The sequence below is a fragment of the Acanthopagrus latus genome, chromosome 21 (genome assembly GCF_904848185.1).
Source record: "Acanthopagrus latus isolate v.2019 chromosome 21, fAcaLat1.1, whole genome shotgun sequence".
Classification (NCBI taxonomy): domain Eukaryota; kingdom Metazoa; phylum Chordata; class Actinopteri; order Spariformes; family Sparidae; genus Acanthopagrus; species Acanthopagrus latus.
The window spans coordinates 11,838,192-11,857,595 of NC_051059.1; the positions used below are offsets into that span (position 1 = coordinate 11,838,192).

A 19,404-nucleotide genomic window follows, 5' to 3' on the forward strand; every position below is an offset into this window, starting at 1 on the left:
TCTGCTACTTCAGTACACTATTGGAACAAATGATCTTCACCACATGTTAAACCATGATATTCTTTCCCCTGACAGGTTATTGTACAGAACAGAAGAAACCAAAGGTCATCTTCATAATAGGTATGTACACACACGCACGCACACACACACACACACACACACTCCTCAGCACTACTCAAGTCTTCCTCATTAGATGGAGTTGAAAGCGCACACAGACACACACAGACTGGATAATAATGAGCAGCTGCTGACTGCTGGGCTGGCCTCATACAGAATAGCAGAAAAAGACAGAATTACACCAATCTGTTTATCAGCCACTCTGACATTTTTCTGCATGTTTCAAGCTATCTGAACTCAGACTGCAGCTCTGATGAAAAAGCTGCCTACAGGAGCATAGCCGGAGGGGGCAATCAACAGTGGTCTGTTCTCAGAGGGCCTCACTCATTTCAGTCAACAGATGGAAACTTGATTAAGACATTTAAAAAAAATTATGACATAAAACTTCTTGTACAAATTCACAGCTTGTTTCAAAGCAGTTCATCACCAGAAACAAGACATTGATTATAATTTGTAGAGGGGAGCTGCAGTGCACAATGATACAGTGAGGGCGACTCATGATAACAGAATCAAGTATTTAAGTGGAGTCTAAATACATTCAGTCACAGCTGAAAATCGCACATTTTTTGTCGATTTTATTGTGAAAATGTATCATGCTGCTGCTGGTGGGTGAGTCATTTTATTTTTTACTTTATTCTAACTACAGAGCTGACGTTACATTTTTTTTTTTTAACTGACTTGAATTAGTTGACTCTCACCAGTAACTTGGATGTGCTCGAGACTAAGACTAGGGACCTTGTCTCCACCACTGGCATTATCTAATTATAATGGCAACAGCCTCACGAAAATATGTGTGACCAGTATTTGCACCAATTTATTTACATTTTCAAATAACACCAATACTGAGCTTAAAGGTGTGATATGTTGGCCACCTGTTGATACCTGTTGTTCAAACCAACAGGGGGCAGCTTATTACCAGACTGACAGCTAACTGCTGCTAACTGTAGCTGCTTGTAGCTAGTTAGCTGAATTAGCCATGCAGCTAGTGGTCGGGGCAGGGCTGGGCTGGGCTCTTGGGAATCAGGGTTAATGTTGACACTGCTCTCATAGGAGTATTGGGCCAGGGCGGAGCTAGCTAGCTAGCACTGATAACTCAAGTAGCCATCTCTGCAAAACAATATATAGACTTCATGGTGTCAACGCTGTTATTTTTTCTTTCTTCTCTCTTCTTGTTGATAATTTGCGCAACTTTTTGAACCAAAATTCTTACATGTTGCACCTTTGATACAAACATACAACCACGAAAACGCCATCAGATAAATGTTGTGCTAGCTAGCTTCGATTGCCATTTTGTTTATGGGTTTACAGTAAAATAAAAGTAAAAAATAAAAGTAAATTGACACATAAAACACACGGGCTCAGGTGCAGCAGATGTTAATGTTAATGTTCTGCATTACTTCCGTCCTCTGGAAGCAGAGTTAGTGGTGTTCATGTGATCAGTTAGTATGCTGCGAGGCAGCGTGGTTCAGTCTGCTAATGGAAGGCAGGACAGAGACACGATGAGCCGGGGAGGGAGCTGACGGGCCGATAGGGAGGAACACTGGGGGGACAACAGTGATGTGGCGCAGGTGTGGAGGGAGAGCAGCCCGGGGAGAAACAGAGGAAAGCTCTTTAGCTGCTAAATGCTCATCTGACAGCGTCAACTTTGTGCGCTGCTTTTTGTGCACTGGCAGATGTCTGCACTCTGCTCACCTTCTGGTTTCTCTACTGACGCTCGGGTAGGTTGGAGCTCAGATTTAAGAGACCAAAACCGTCCCACCATGTCCAAACAGCTCCATCACAGCGCCGTCCTCAATAAGAGCGTGAGTGTAAGATGGATTGTGCTCGACGGAGCTGGAGCAGGAGACGGGAATGAAACATGGAAGAGGGGGCAGAGAACCGTAGTGGAAATAAAGATCTCTCGAGTAATTTGATTTATGCATCATTTCCTGTTACACAAAGCTTTTCCCTCACTGATAGCAGATAATACTTTTTATGTAGAAAAAAAAATTGAATCAGTCCAAACGACAAATGGACTGCAGACAAGGCAATGCTCTCGCCTCCACTCACTGAGATACTTCATTTTTTGTCATCATTGTCGTCGGTTTCCGACGTTACTCATTATCTCTGGCAGTGGAATAAACATAAAAGGGAAAATGCAAAAATGCTCTTTGAAATGGCAGCGAGCGAGGGCTGCGTTGATTCAGGCCTGGATTCTGTAGAGATGACTGATTCTGCTTTGAAGAGAGTTTGCTTTTCCAACATTTACTAAGTCGAAGAAGCTGAGGACTCCTGAGGCTGTTCTTTACTGATGACTTTTCTTTATTTCTTTTTTTACTGTTGCCAATAAATTTCCTGATAAGACCAAAATCCAACATTAATGAATCCTACTAGAAGGCTACTGTCTGTGTATCCCGAGCCTGATATGTTATTACTCTGTGCCGTAGAGCTCCTCGGTTGTCCACAAGCATGTTAATGAGCCACAGTCAGCCCACAGTCACAGTGGTTCTGCAAACCACCTATATGTCAATATTTGAACGTGTCATAGGCGACATTTCCATAGAGATTTATCATTTCATCTTTATTAACTGTCAGGAGGTGGATGGGGTGGCAGTGGAGTTAGAGGTGAGGAGGCTGCCAATCAACAACGAAGAGGTATTTTAAAACCAGAAAAAGATGTTTTTCCAACCGTAAACAAGCGTTTTTTTGTGCCTAAGCGGAGCGTAAGCACAGAGTTGTGACAAGAGAGAAGTAGAATATTAAACTTCCAGAAACGTAAAGTTTGAACTGATCTTTGTTTTTTGCCAAAACCTAACGTGCCGCATTTATTCTTAAGATTGAGTTGGCGTTACGTTTGTCTTCATTATTATCAGCACAGTTGGTTCCACATCAGCTTGCATCCGACCTGACGGAAAATGTGAATTAATCCACTGCTGAAAGTAGTTCCTGATAAACTGTCTGTTTACTCCTGTTTGAAAGGAGCCTTGTCTCCTGTGGGAACCAATAGGCCTCAGGCTAAGAGCACCAGACCATGTAAGGTAGTCAGAAAGTACTGAGAAAAGGACTAATTCATATTTTATGGTATTTTCCCATGGCACAATAGGAAAAATACAGAATAACACCAGCTTTTTTTTCCCCCCCTTCACACTGAACTGCAGCGGCTGCCTCCGACACTTCAGAAACCACCGAAGTGCCGAATTGTGACTGCATCAGTCCAGAACATCAATAAAACAACTGATATTACTTTTTTCACACCGGCAGCAGGGTTTTCAAGATTCAAATGCAAGTCTGATTAAAAGGGCTAAAATGTTTTTTGTTTTTTTTTTTCGAGGGAGAGCGCTGGGAAGAGACGTGAAGGGGGTGAAAAAGAGATACGGCTGAAAGCGCAGGCAGCAGGGAAGCCTCACATTAGCATTTCCCTCAGGCACCATCGTTTTTTTCTGAACCACCTCCACAGAACACCGCTCCCAACTTTTCCAACACTTATTACAGGTCTTGGATGGGTAAACCCACATGAAGTGAAACCACCTAGAGCCCATCTATTAAATGAAAACAGTTTCAAGAGCAGAAATGTGACTATGAGGTGTCAACGAGAGCTCGTAATTTAGACTTCTTTTAATTCATTCACTGGTTCTAACGTGTCGTTCAGCAAGTGTTCGGTGATTGGCAAGATGAACAATGAGGCAGCTGGGGAAGTTTAACAGCACCAACCCCCAAAACCTGCACCAAATTGTGCAATAAATGTAAGCCAAGTTACGTTCATGCAGAGCCACAGATGGACGCTTCTTTATGTTGCAGCTTCATGCTTATTTAGGTTGAATTGTCCATCTCCCTTTTGTCACAGCTCTGTGCTCGTGCTCTGTTGAGGTATACGCACAAAAATCACCCGGCTGGGGTTTGGAAAACATCACGTTTCCGCGCTCACGGAAGGAGATAGTCTGACCTCCCATGAAAATCAGACTATCAGGCATCGAAATCAACAAGATTTGTTGCCACAAAAACGTCTGGAAATCTCTTCAGGCGTCCGTGAAATATGTGACTCGAACTGCGCTCGCCTGTTTTGCAGCCTTGTTGCCTTGTAATGACGTCGCCAACTTCCGGCAGGTGGCTGATAAGCACATGATGTGAATGTAATATGGCCCATTGGGTACAAATGCCAACCTTGAACATTACCATTGTTTGCAGACAACGGTGGAGACTGGGCAACAATCAGTGCCTCAGCCAAAATGACTTTAAGGCCCCTGATGTTAAGCCGTCACTCCAGAGCCCCGAAATGAACTGCTATTTTTCCTCTCCATATTACTACTTAAGTCCTTTAAGATGCCTCTCATCAGCATTTCAGAGAGCAGGTAGACGAGCAGCGAGTGACTCTGAGCTCTAAAGAGCCGCGTCTGACAGATCAGCAGCGTCAGCAGCAGAAGGAGCAGGTTTGGATGAGGGGACGACGGGGTTGGTCGAGGAGGACATTAACTTTTTATTTCATGCTGTGTCAGGGACTCTTGAGACGGTGTTTTCAAAGTCAGCACCACATCCGGAACGAAAGAAAATTATCCCATGAGGTGACACGAACATGGTCGCACAGGCAGGATTTCACTTGACGCGGTGCACCTCTCCACCAGACGATGAGTCACAGTTAAGTCACCGTTTGTGCTCACCACATCAGACAGCGACAGTTTTAGTCTACATCATTTAGTCCTTGCAGTTGTTCCTTGTAACGAAGCTCTTTGTAACCTGGGTTTTCAAAGTGCTCGAGACACTTTGAAGATACTGTAAGTAAAGCTAGATTAATGGTTTCATTTTAACATTTCTACAGGAAAATAAAGGGACTATACATGATTTTATGACCCTTGCGATGAATTTGAACATACGATTTTTCAGGAGCTTTTACTGACATTGGTTCATATAACCATGTGTTGAGTAGATGGGGTCATTGGAAGTGAAAAATATACAGAAGATCACAATCAAATTCCGCATCTTAAATGGTTAATGTGACTTTTATGTACTTGCCGTCCTCAACAAACGCCCATGATTGACAGAAAAATCACCGCGGCAGTTCACAGCCCCTGTCTTTTTAAAAGTTTGCATAAGAAACAGGAATTCTTCTCTCCAAGCCCCTTTGAAATTTGTTTGGATATACATTCTCCTCTCTGATTCTCTGTCTGTCTCTCGCTCACCGAGGAGGACAAGATGCCTGAAAACGAGATGAGTGAAAGCAGGAAAAAGTATAAAGATCTACCATGAATCGTGAGGAATACGGGAGATTTGTGACCCCCGGAGGAAACCAGGAGAGGGCAATAAAAAATAAAAGAGTGAGTCTTCCGAGAAAACTGGGAGGGTTGGAAAGTATGCTAACCGTTCTCATCAATCTCGTTTCAGTAGCAGTTTTCAGCTAAATGAAATGATGAATAAACTGCTCAGAAAATCCTTGAGGCCTGCCCAGCACCACACAGCAGACAGGCAGTTAAATCAGATGTTTCAGTTTTAAGTGAAGCTGAAACGATCCCTCATGTCCTGAGTAACCTGCAAAAAAAATCCTAGTCAGTAACTGCATTTAGCACATTCAACACTGAGCACAAGACAAAAATACACATCATCTTGTCTGAAGATTTTATTCTCCCTGCCGGTTGATCTAAATTTCAAATGGTTTCAGGGAGAGAAAACCGTCTCTAGCCACAGATCCAGTTCAGACGGCGGAGTCTGACCTTACAGACTACACTAACAAGCTTCTCTGGGCTTTTAGTCGTGGTGGATCATTATTTTGCTTCCTGACAAAGGCGTCAGGCCGCAGAGGAATACTTCTAACGAGCAGGCATGGAGGAGGCTGTGCGGCGGTTTTGGGTCCAGCGAATCTGTGCTGAATGAATGAATCCTTAACTGCCCTCTTCTCCTCGATTACTTATGGACCTTCTCCGGCGGTCGCAGCCGTCCCCGGGCGAACCGAGTCCAGCTCATATCTGTCTGCTCTCTCAGAAGAAATGATATTTGTTTCTGAATGCTGTCAGAGGGTCATACACTCGAGGAGGATACTGATGAATGCGAGCGCTGTGTTTTATTACTGGGCTCAGGGCTGGTTATGATAGATCACGACTTCCCGCCAGTGCTTTACACAGCTGCATGGCCATGTAATACAGCTAACCCGCCATAACACACCTACAGACCTCACAGGAACAGCAGCGGAGTAGACACACCGCTGAGGTCGCTGAAACAGTTTTGAATTCTTTAAAGGAAATCGACCAAAGCTGAATCACTAAATGGTGGGTGATTATTGAAACTGTGTTTTGCTTCCTGCTCTGTCCAAGGCCTGTTTTGTCAAAGGCCCACTTGAGGGTTAGGTTGCACTCAAGTTTAGGTTAAGTTACCTAACTGCACATTTTAGTGCTGCAAGTATTATTATGATTATTTGCATTGTTGATTAGTCAGTTAAAGGAAGTGATCTTGAAGATTTTAGTCTTTGTTGATTAAGCGTCACTTGCAGAACTAATGGGGACGGCAGTTGCCGAGTGATTTGTCCTTCACCCTTCTTGCACTGGATGAAAACCCCACCAACATCTGGATTTTGTCTTCAGTGGGAAAGGGACATATCAGCAGTGTGTTCCAAGGTCAAGTGACTCTGCAGTAGTCACAGGTATTTATCGGTATTATTTGCTCCTTTGCTATTTTTCCTATTGCTCAATGGTGGATGTTGGATAACTAAGAGTATTTTCAACCACCTCTGTTCAAGCAGCACTCGGACATGAACAGAGAGAAGCCTAGAGAGAAACAGTATTCACCAGAACAGGTCACTGCCGTAGAGCGCTGTAGGGATGATGTGTTTTCGTAGGCTAACCCGGAAGCTAGCATCGCCCTGGTTACATCGACAAAAAAGCTCACAAGATTTTTTTTTTATTGGATTTTGAACTTTGACGAGAATAATCTCGTTTATGATACTTACATTGATCTTTACGGATGAACACCACATAAAATGAAATCGCTGGAAGTAAGAAGCTAACGTCAGGCTATAAACAGACTATATCTCAGTTGCATGACTCATGTTCCTGCCACTAGGCGTCTCACTACACAATTACTATGCACATTTTCTATATACTGATCAACCTACTAGGTGTAAAGTTAAAGAACCTAATTTCAACCAGAGATCATTTCATCATTTCAGTATGATTACTAATTAGGTTTGGGTGAGGTGTGCGGGACAGTGTTATATTAATGAGAGGACCTCACACGTATAAATGTTCTAGAACATGTGTGAGATATACTCAACTGTGATAACCTGCCCTTCTACCCCTCACAATGACTTATACCTGCGATGTGCAAACACACACACACACACACACACACACACACACACACACACACACACACACACACACACACATACATGCCATCTATTTCCTCCTGCCTCCCTCTTTCATGCTCGTGTCTCACCTCTCAATTTCCCTCCTCATCACCATCACCTGACTTCTATTCTGTCTTGGTGATTACTTGTCTGTGAGGATGGACTCATTTCTCCTGTGTTTGTGTGTGTGTGTGTGTGTGTGTGTGTGTGTGTGTGCGTGCGTGTGTGCATGCGTGCTAAATGTTCCCAGGTGGTCCAGCCTCAGGGAAATCTCTGCAGTGCGAGCGGATGGAGGAGAGGTTCGGCCTGCGTCGCGTCGCTCTCGGTGACCTGCTGTGTTCGGAGCTGCAGTCTCACAGTGACAGAGGGCGTCACCTGCGGGACGTCCTGGAGAGAGGAGAGCAGCTGCCAGAGGTCGGTGTCCTTCTTTAACTCCACTATCAACGATGCAACCAGCTGCACTTGCGGAGCCGCGAAGAGGGCGATGGCTCCTGTCCTGTTTTCACATTTTGAATATAGCTGTTGTTGCTGATCCCGTCCCTCCATACAAACACACACACACACACACACACACACACACCAGTGCATTCACACACCAAACGCATCAAATACAGCTGCCTGGTCTGTGGCCCCAACGCTTCTAACTTTGACACTGTAGCCGATAATCAGATACACCAGGCGTAGCCAAAACTCAAAGTCTTTCTGTCACTTTGGTGGACAGATCTAAATCCTACAATACCCATGAGCCTTGGGTTGGCATTGCTATCGAGAATGATCGTGTCAATCAGAGTGGCAGTTAGTTTCAAACACTTCTTCGATGCACTTGTTGAACTCCAATGAATGAATTTATCAGCTGTGGCAAATACATCGGTATTTTAAACTTTCTGGGTGTTTCCCGCTGAAACGCACCCTGGGAGTTGTAGTTAGGTCGGGTTGCCTCGACTTTTTTTTTTTTTTAATCATAGAACAATATTGTTCTCACACAGCTCGTCATCTTTTGTTCTGGGGATTTACCTGAGAGAGTTCAATGTCCATCCTAAGTGTAGAATAGCTCCAACTGGAACACTCAGGTAGCAGTTTTGAAAAATTAAGCTGGAATTGAGTTTACAGCACTAAGAAAATGTATTGTGCACTTCTGAGATTTTTTTTTTTTTTGCAGGATAACAATAGTTATGTTTCAGGAATGAAAGAGAGTTTTTTTTAAATGTGTATGTTTATAGAAGTAGTACATTTCGCCAATCATTTCTGTTGGAGCATTACATTGCGGTATTCACGAAGGGGCTCAGTGACTGTATTTTGGCTTGTACGTGAAATCTAACAATAAAGATGTCAGAGAACCACCCACGCTGTCTGATTAGCAGGTGATCTCTTCTGCATCGGTGCAACAACATGACAGCAGCGAGCACAGTGCAGCAGGCTCCGCCAACAAAATAACACCTTTCATAAATAAGATCTTACAAATTATTATTTCAAGACAGACAGGTGAAGAAGATCAAGAGGACGTGCAGGCAGAGAAGTCCTGAAAGCGCAGCAGCTCTCATGCTGTGAAAATACTGATGCTATAGAACATGTTTTTCTGCCAAGAGCCTAATGAAACTAATAGAAGACGGAGGGCTGCGGCTGATTATTATACAGTCAAGAGTGCTCAAAATGGCTTTTTACTGAGATTGCACATCTGCACATAGTGTGCCAGACAGAGCTGGCATGGCTGTCTGAGCCCATATTGGAGCTGGAAGCAGCTGCTGACAGAGTGTGTAAACCAGATAAATCTATCTGCTACTCCAAATACTCTCAGAGGAAAACACATATTCATCTTCATATATACATATTCATCAGGGCAGAAAGTCGACCTCAGTCCAGCAGACTGTTCAAGACACTAACATGGCAGTTTTTGACATTGGCGATGGAAAAACTACTCCTATCATAATTACCTGAGTAAAAGTAGTAATTCTACTCTCTAAAAATACCGTTTCAAGTACAAGTCCTGCTTTCATGATTACATTTACGCATTACCAGCAGGGTGTACTTAAAACATAAAACTAAAGTACTTGTTCAGTCAAATGGTCCCTACGAGAGAGTTATTTTATCAAATTATCATCATCATCACCGATACTTCAAAGGAGAAATGTTATTCTCCTTTTCAAGTTTGTAGTTTTATTTTTGGGTTACTGCAAGAATAGGTTCAGTGCTGTCCAGTACTGCAGTGTATCCCCCCTCTGTCTGAAACACTCTGCTTTAGCTCCTGTCTCTTTAAGGCCCCCCTCCTGAATTCCTGGTCTCCTCTGATTGGCCATTACACACATGCCTGAGCCAGCACCGCTGACAACAACGGACCAGCAGTGCTAAATCCATTTTTACATGCCAAACTAGAGGCTACGCATGTAAACTATGCAAATGTTTGACTCTGTAACGTAGTGTGATGTCACAAAGTCATGGAGCTACTGACGAGGTGGGAGAGATGAGCTTCTGTTGGTGCGGACTTTGACAGAAATAACTTTCAAGATCTTTTACATGAGCAAGAATCTATAGTGAACTGTAAAAAAAAAAACAGAAGAAGTATAACAGGTGATTATTGCTACAGCTGACTTAGCTGGAGCACACTGAAGGTAGTTTAATCTCAAACAAAGATTTCATAAATTGATCAAATATTTTTATTATTTACTGCAGCTGTCAGACAAATGAGATGGTGTAGAAAGTTCTAAATGTTGCTCTGAACTGAAGCGTAGAGTAGGAGGAAACTGAAACATTAAGTATAACTTAAGTAAGTGCATTATTTCCACAAAAAGTTTTTTAAAAAGTGCAGTTTTTTAGTTATCTTACAGATTATTAAAACTATCTACTCCTGTGTAATGAGATGGTGCTCACCACTCTCAGTGCATCTTCACTGAAGGTTTTAATCCCACTCACACGTCCAGATCGCTTTCACTCAGGTTTAATGTAAGCACAGAGAAACAGCCTCCAAGTGTCAATCTTTGCTCTGCACATACATCATTCTGCACAGTGAAGGTCAAACATCCAAGTGAAGGAGCAGTGATTATACAGTAAAAATGTATAATCGGGACAGAAATACAGTGAAGTTTAATATTTATGTAATGGGATTCAGCAGCCAGCTATACACAGCTGACGTGGGTCTGCTGTGTACAGCATTCATTATCATAATTGCACATTTTCAGCACAGTGACAGTGCAGCTCCTGGGATGGCACCATCAGTCTCTGAGTCCGCCGTCAATTAGCTCAACGACTAATAGATTCCCATGAGAATACCTGCAGACATTCACAGTCCCTCGAGGAATAACTCCTAATGATTGGTCTCTGACTTCAGGTCAGAATGTACACCTGGACTATTGACTGTACAGCTGCACTTTGAGCTTGGCATAATGGTTAAGACATACTAACATTGGTGTTTCAGTCGGAAACACCCTTGGCGAGCAGCAGGCAGAGGTTTCAAACAATCCAAGTCCCCATTAATTATTCTGTACATCTGATCACCTCATAACAAACACATGCTGGAGCATCAGATCTCAGGTAAATGAACAAAAAGCTAAAAATACAGCATACATAGGGAGGTGTTGTAGCGAACTGTGTTGGGATGAGCATATCAGCATCGTAACAGTGGGAAATCAAATCAAATCAGAGCAGCTCGAGGCACCTCCTCAGTGCTGACCTGGAGGAGGACGGGCCACACAAGTTAATTAGCCAAAAAAAAAAAAAAAACATCATGATGATAATAATAATAGCATTTGTCCAAATGGCACTTAAATCGAATGATAATAATAATAACTGCGCTGTGGCAGGTAGAGGTTAATCTTCCTGGCCTGATGTATTTAACTCCAGGTGAATATTAATCCTCAGTAACAAACCTGTGGCTGTCTGGGAGACTTTGAATTGACTTGCGCGGTGTAAGACTCTGACATTTCACGTCAAAACACATGAGCCAGCTGTCACACCCCTGCTCCACGATGTTCAAAGGTGTGTATGTGTGTGTTGTTTGCTCTCCTAAGCGTCTTTCGGCCAGAGTGAGTCACAAATATTGATTGGACTGCACATGTAACGGATTTAAACAGAATATTTATTCTGGCAGCCTGTGTATTCACTCCGCCCGACTAACTGTTGTCTGGATTTTTTTTTTGCCTTTTGTCTGTCCAAAAAGGATTTATTGATCCACGGTCTTTATGTTCAACAAGCCACGGCAGCCTTCAAACACTAGAGCCACAATTATTATCTCGAGGGTAAGGCTGGCAAATATTATCTATTTCTTATTGTCAACAAATCTTGTGAAAGGACCAAAACCAGCGATGAATCGATCGATGAGCTCCACTTGCTTGTGGACGGTATGGACGTGTCCCCTTTATCAGACAGCGGTGGAGTGGCAGGGTCACAGCAGCAGGTGAACTTGAATAAGGACACAGTGTTAGCTAGTTGTAATATTAAAAGTAGGTCTAGTGAAGACTACTGATCTTCTTCAAGATTTGAGTCCTGCCGTGTCACTGCTCATAGCATCAATATTTTTTTTTAATTTATCAGGTGACAGAGGACCCCCGGCCAGGTTGTAGCTCAAGGAAGGGCTGGATACATTTGACGTGGTGCTATATAAAATGTTTTACTGCATATGTTTGACTGCTTCTTATTTACAGAAGGTAATGCATCGTACAAAGTTAATGTCAGGCTGGCATCATGTGTTATTCCATTAGAGTGCTGCAGCAGTCTTGCCTGGTTGCAGGCCTGGTTCAGGGAGAGGCCAGGTGGAGTTACAGCTGAGGCCTCAACATAGGCTATAACACTGTAATGTAATTCAAATGTAAATGTGTTTTTTATGTTTTTACAAAATATTAAATGTGTAATTATTAACTTTATAAATGTGATAAAGTGGCTATGTCCCCACCAATGTCAAAATCAAACCTACCCCCTTGCGTCCGTTAAAAGAACACGTCAGTGAGCCGCGCTGCTGCACTTGGTGACATGTTCCTTCAATATCGTGAATGTGACCGATGTTGTTTATTTCCAGTCCCACACACACCATTCTGCTGCCAGAAACACTCACTAGAGCTCCAAATGTGACTGAATCCGCCTCTGAAAATAGTCCCCAACAAAAGCACGATTAACTCCTGTTTGTGGAACATTGGCTGAAAACTGCAGCGCTACAATTTTTGCTTAATAAGTTGAAGTCTGTAAGATACATTTTTGTGAGAGAATCGCTGATTAAAAAGCCAGAGATTTGAATCAGCCAGGCTTTTTTTTTTTTTTAGGAAAACCATATTTCCAAAAACTGTGCCAATCACATTTACACACATGTCACAAGCCTCCCAGTGCGACTATGATTTTCAGGTCAGTTTGAGTCATTTACGCTGTCTCCTGTTTTCTGCTGCCTGTTTGACGGTGGAGCCGAGTGGAGACGGCGTCAACACGTTTCTGCTACTAGGACTGAAAAACTTAATTCTGGAGCCGCAGAAGGACTGTGTGATGTATTACTCCTCTAGAGGCTTCTGCTGGATTTCTTTATCCTCTCTATAATAATAAAAAAAGAAAACTGTCACTGCTTCAGTTCCTTAGTCCACAGGAAAGGTAAATAAAAGTCACAGATGATTTAATGCCTTTGCGAGGCCGCTCTGACAGCGGTTGTTACTCAGGTGCTTCCTCTGTACAGGTTCTCTGAGTTCTCTATAAGTTACCAAGACAACGAATCTCTGGCAACTCAGCTGTAGTCTCGAAAAGAAAACAAAAACGTGAGTCTGCACAAAACGACTGTACTGTAGCAGCTGGATTCATGAGATCACTCATATTTGTTATGAAGGTTGCCCCTTAATCGGGATTTTTGGCACTTCAAAAGACAACATTTGATTTGACTCTGGATCATTTACAAAAATCTGGATACTGTTTCTGGAAATAAACCAGTGGTTTGTTTTCCCCAAATGTATTTTTTGCATGTTTGAGTCTTAGACAAATCTATTTGACTGTCTAGACACCGCTGTAATTGAGTGAGGAAAAAAAAAAAAAAAAAACGGATCCATGGAACAGATTTGAAAAGGCAACATAAAGACCCCCAGAGCAGATTTCTAACTTCCCGTCGTCTCAGTGGAGGAAAGCCAAAGCTCGGCTGTCTAAGCTCCTTACAGCACATTCAGGTCGCGTCCCGTGTGTTCGCCAACATCGTCGCTGCTTATTTGTATGATGTGTGAGAGAGTTAGTTATGGAGAGAGAGAATCAGTGATAGGGAGCGAATAATCCCCTGCTGGGATTACTGAAGTTAACCCCCGGCAGGTTTACAGAACAACACAATACAAAAATAGAGGAATAAAAAAGAAAAAAAATCACACCTCACCGGCTCACTGGCGAGCATCCGTAAAACTCTGTGCTGTTGATTTAATGATATCCTATGTAACATTTCTGCATTAATTACATTAATCCAACGTTCAAACCGAACTACTCTTCATTTTTTTCGCCTGTTACTGTGACTTCCGGGAGACATTCAGACAACAAAGAGGGCACAAAATTTTCCTTTACCCTCCTCGAAAGAGCGAGAGAATAGGAGGGATAGAAAGAGAGAGAGCACATGGAAAAACAGGTAAAATAGAGTCTTTAGACCTCACATGTGGCTGCTCTAACCCTTTTAGAGAACAGCACTGTGTTCTGCCAAGAGCCACTTACCCAGGATACACGTCACAGTCGACTACTTTCACTTTATGTGACCCTTTAGATACCAATCTGCACGGCACTTCCAAACAAATATTCTACTCTTTACTGCACTACGTTTATCTGACTGTTGCAATAACAAAAATCAGATTAAGATCTTCCATGAAAAACATTTTGTATATAAACCAAAAAAACTAAACATTTGTTTATAGAAAACAATGTAAGAAAAAAACAAATGTCTGGTTTGGGCCATTTGAGACATTCGCCCAATAATATGTATGTGCGTATTTATTTATTTATATTTGGGGCTCAGAGAAATAAAACTCCCCAAAAGCTGTGTATGAGAAACTTACTCATCTTCTCTCCAGCCACATGAAGTCATATTTATCCTCACATGTACATTATAAAGCTTTGGATACTGGATAAACTTTACTGCACTTGATATAATACAAAGTAGTTAAAACTACTTCCGCCTCGACAAGCTCCATTAGCAGTACTTTTACACTGATGATACTTCTGGAGTGGGATTTTAAATGCATTTTAACTTGTAATGGAGTACTTTTTGTACTTTTGTAAATGTACTTGCACAGACAGAGAAATGGAGTTTGCAGAGGAATGGATCCACTCTCACCTTCATGTTTTGAGCTGAAGCCAAAAGCCTTTAATATTTCATGTGTACGCCGGTGGCTTATTTTCCTGCGGGCGGACGCTCCGAATGATTTGATAGATCTCTCTCTCGGCTCAGGGTCTCAGCCCGGGTTGAGGGATTGGTCATGAATAATAGGGTCGCATCGTCTCAAAACATAAACAAGTGGAACCACTTCCCTCCTCCTTCTTCTTCTCCTTCTTCTTTCCACTCCTGTGGGTTTTGTCTTTAGAAGGCCGAGATCGACGTAAAACAAAAAATACTTGAAAAAGCCAGTAAAGGGCTTAACTTGAGCGACACCAATCAAAAATCAGTGGTGGTCGACTGGTCAGCGGGGGGCTTATTGATCGGAGCATCTCCCAGTTGACCTTTGATGAAAGTGGCCAGAATCAGGATGTCTAGTTTTGGGTTCGGTCAGACAATTTTAAAAGCATCAGGCGGAGTAGATGAGTGGAGTGAGGCGCCTGCAGTGTTTGCAGGCTCAACTCTTTGACACCGCCACACAGGATAGAACGCCCAGATAGATATCCGATCATCGTCCCGTTTGGCTTTGTTACAGCAATCAAACAGTCCCTCCTCCATCTCTCTCCATGTTTCCTGTCCTCAGTTGCCAGATTACGAGGCGGAGTGGGCTAAAGCTGCTGCAGTGTAATAAAACAGTCCCGTTATGAAGTCCTCCCTCCGCGATCATCCTAACACTCCAAGTTTGATTGGGCTGTTTCACAGGCGTGTTGATGCAGCTTTACGGTCGTTGTGGGGGCTGCAGCATGTGCCGCTGGTGAGGACTGAGAAGCGTTTTTTTTATATATCTGGTCAACCCTAATCGATAATAATTAACCTAAGAATTTATGCTCAATGACTGATCGTATGTCAGTGCATACCTGTCTGCACGCTTGATTAACACACAGGAGGGTTCTGCATGGGAAATAATTAGCTGCTCATTCATTCCTAAAACTCATTACCCATCATGTGTCTCTCATAACATGAGCGTGTAGCAGATGCTTTACCCAAAACCCCTGAACCTGCAGTTTTACTGTATGTGCGGAAGACTGATTGACGTTGAAGCGAGGAAACCATAACGAAAATGACTACTATGAAAGATAAAATCATTTGCAGCTGCCTGTGCATGTTTGAAGAGGATTCTGCACATTCGCCAGAAGTCAACTTTGTTTGTTTGTGCTTTCCTTTTTCAGTCTGAATCTTTAGGGCCCCCTGGAGGAGCCCCCGGGCCTCACACACGAACGCCTGCATATTCGCACATGAAGCATCAAATGTGGTTTATATGATAGCTGATGTGTGTGTATGTGTGCGTGCGTGTGTGTTTTAATCTCCAGGACGCGCTTCTGGAGCTGCTGTGTGAGGCGGTGGCGTCGTCGGTGCGGCAGGGGAAAGGTGTGGTGGTCAGCGGCTTCCCCAGAGACCTGAGACGGGTGGAGGAGTATGAGGCCAAGGTCAGAGCGCCAGACTGTCAATCTGCAAACTGTTTCGATGAATGACGAATCAGTTGAAGTGATTTTCAAAGAATAGAAAAAGGAAAATTCTCTGATTCCACCTTCTTAAAGGTACACTGTGTAGTTTTGGGAAAGCAGTTGGAAGAGTTGATGCCTTAACAAACTAAATAAAAAACAATTGACCTTAAAGGACGAGACAACTTCATACTGTTATACTTTGTTTACATGTGGCAGACCCTGCCACCTTTCTAGCTTCAAACAGTGTTCTGGGGACCTTATTTTCCTCTGAGAACAGCTTGTTTATTCAGTTATGGCAGAAAAATAATCATTTCAGAGTTTGTGTCATTACCTCACAAATATTGTATTTCATCTCCAAAACCACATAGTGCCCCTTTAAATGTGACAAAACAATACATTTGTAAGACCATGATTCACATTTTCTGACATTTTACACACCAAGAAACTGATCGATCCATCGAGGAACCCACAGACAGATTAATCGACGATGACAGCAACTGTTAGTCGAGGCCAGACGGCAGACAAGTGCTCAGGAAAAGCACTGAAATCAGGAAAAAGCGCAGAGACAAACAAAACTCAACTTGTTGAAACGTGTAACGAGCAGAACCGACATCAGAGTGGAAGTGTAATTAGATGTGACTCATGTAGTAATACAGGAGAAAAAATTGTGGACATAATGGCAGGAAATGGGGGGTTCAAGACAAACAGAGGTGACGTGTGCACTGTGATAATGACGAGCCTCGCACAAACGGCAACGAGTGGAGGCAAAATGTCACTTTGTGGATGGACGCAGATTAAACGGCACAGGGACGTACAGTAGCAGGGGACGATGTAGCCTCTGTTGCTGACTTTCCTCGCCCTCTTGCCAGGTGGGGGAGCCCAGCGCGGTGCTCCTGATGAGCTGCTCGGCCGACACCATGTCCAGTCGCCTGCGGTGCCGTGGCAGATCCGCCTCCACCTCCACCTTCCACGCCGGCTCAGACAGAGACGACGTCCTGCTCAGGAGGGTCGAGAGCTTCTGCAGTGACAGCCAGGCGGTGGCATCTCACTACGAAGGCAAGAGGCTCCTGCACATGGTAGGTTTTCATTTTCGATCGTCGCTTTAATGAACGCGCACGTGCAGATTGCTCAGGAGCGCGGAGCACGCTGTGTCTTTGATGCCTTTAACTGTTTCCACTGACATGAGGGGTCAGCAGATAATCATAGAGTTTCTGTTTGGGGTTGAACTGGGCTGTTTGAACATTTAAATGCCACATCAGGTGCTGAGTGTGTGTGTGTGTGTGTGTGTGTGTGTGTGTGTGTGTGTGTGTGTGTGTGTGTGTGTGTGTGTGAGTGAGTGAGTGAGAGAGTTTAAATGCCACAGTAGATACAGAGGTCATCAGTCTGCTGTGAGGCAGCACTGCAGCAGACTGATGTCCTCGACTGCACGCTGAGACGCTGATGTTTTCTGAAAGGCTTCGCCGTGTCCCCCTGTCTGCAGATCGACGCCGAGAGGTCGCCGGAAGAAGTGTTCGCCCAGATCTGCCAGGTGATGGAGACCTTCTGATCTGCATCTCCTCCCGCCCCCTAAACTCTGCCACCCGCCAGGTCCACATGTGGAGACATCTTCTCTCTCCACAGGGACTCACTCTTGTCCCCCTCCAACACACACACACACACCTGCAGCAGAACTCCATCGCTGAGCTTCAGTGGTATGCATGTCCCCTTAAAAGCAAATCAGTGAAAACCTTTTTCTGCTACTTTGACACTGATGAAGCGTCTGGTTGTCACGTTCTGCTTCACCTACTCGCATTGTCTCTCTCTCTCTCTCTCTTCTCTCTCTCTTCTCTCTCTCTCTCTCTCTCTCTCTCCCTCTCTGCCTCTCGCGCGCATTGAACTCAATATATGCTGCCAGCTGCCGGACCGGGTCAGATAACTGTACTGAGAAAAAAGCATTCCCCTGCTGTGACTGAGAGCATGTTTCTAGTCAAATGTGAAGTCCCTCCTTCCATTCCCCCACCACCCTGCCAAAATCCCAGAGGAGCCGAGAGAGGGCTCCCGCCATGCTCGAAAGTGGAAATGTCAGCGTGTGTGTGTGTGTGTGTGTGTGTGCGCTCATGCTCTCAGGCACAGCATTGTGTTTTTTCATTGTAACAAGCATGCAAGAATCAATCAAGCTTAACTTGAACTGCATTGAATAAAAAAAAAGCAGACAAGAGTATTACAGATTATCGCATTTATATGTTTTCAAGCTCATCGTACAGGTGCTTGTTTGAGTCTGGTATTTAACATTCAATAAAGCCAGTGCATTTGCTAAATGGAGGATTTCCAAGTGTGTGCTTTGGTGTTTTGTGTGTGTGTGTGTGTGAGGACAGGCGATGGTCACAGCTGATCTGACAGCCCCATCTGCTGGTGAGAAGATCACAAGAAAAAAAGTTGCTGAGAATTTATTTTTTAGCATCCCATTTAAAATGCAAGAGAACAAAATCTGGGTGTGTGCACCTTTCAGCTGATACAAGATGTGGATCAAACGAAACGACCTTTAACTGCAGCACCTGAGCCGCCAGTATGGAGCACATATGGAAAGAGAACTTTTTCTCGCCTGGTTTCTAAACCATTTTAGTTCTCATTTGATTCATCTTTTCCTTTTCAGCACTATTTGAAATAAAGTACAACACGTTCAACTCACATCAGAGCGTGAATGCAATGTTTTCTTTTCTTTTTAGACTGACACTATTTCAGACACCGAAAAACAGAATTCCAGTCTTTTTTAATCGGGAAGAAAAGTTGGTTAAGTGAGCTGTTGGTCACGAACATACTTTGGTAGTTAAAGATAAGCAGTAGAAATGGATTTTGGGGGCCAACATTGCTCCTGTTTTTAGAGGGTAAAAAGCTCCAATATTGATACATCAGCTGACATTCACAGTATTTTAGCAAAGATTGTGACAAAGATCTAGAACAAAGGTGGATATTTTACAGTTTTAACAAATATGTCAAAGTCCTGAAACAGCAAACATCACTGGGAATGTAATAATAATAATAATAATAACCTCAAGCATCCTTTTCTGCCTCCTAAATTATAAAAAACACAATTCCATATTGGCAAAATCGGGTATCAATGCGATCTTTGATAGGCCAGTATTAGCCAATATCTACAAAGCCATACGTTCCTCGGGCTCTTCGAACCAGTCTGACATTCCAGGAAAATAATTCTTTGTGTGCATATTTACATTTTTTTTGTCTTTTCCTTAGTT

The 19,404-nt window shown here is 43.3% G+C and overlaps 1 protein-coding gene and 1 long non-coding RNA gene across 3 annotated transcripts in view; one reads left to right on the forward strand and one right to left on the reverse strand.

The window, feature by feature from the left end:
* ak5 (adenylate kinase 5) overlaps positions 1-18,472 on the forward strand; it is a 75,447-nt gene extending 56,975 nt beyond the window's left edge. For both annotated transcript variants that reach the window (XM_037083245.1, XM_037083244.1), the window contains exons 10-14: positions 76-120; positions 7,677-7,840; positions 16,037-16,153; positions 17,041-17,247; positions 17,652-18,472. In XM_037083245.1, the coding sequence (XP_036939140.1) occupies positions 76-120; positions 7,677-7,840; positions 16,037-16,153; positions 17,041-17,247; positions 17,652-17,717 (599 nt within the window). In that variant the 3' untranslated portion in view covers positions 17,718-18,472. The remainder of the gene's footprint in view (positions 1-75; positions 121-7,676; positions 7,841-16,036; positions 16,154-17,040; positions 17,248-17,651) is intronic.
* LOC119010788 lies at positions 16,053-17,127 on the reverse strand. The gene is made up of 3 exons (XR_005072057.1): positions 16,987-17,127; positions 16,610-16,712; positions 16,053-16,182 (listed from the first exon to the last, which is right to left on the reverse strand). It is a non-coding gene; the product is annotated as an uncharacterized LOC119010788 (long non-coding RNA).
* Positions 18,473-19,404: the final 932 nt, after the last annotated feature.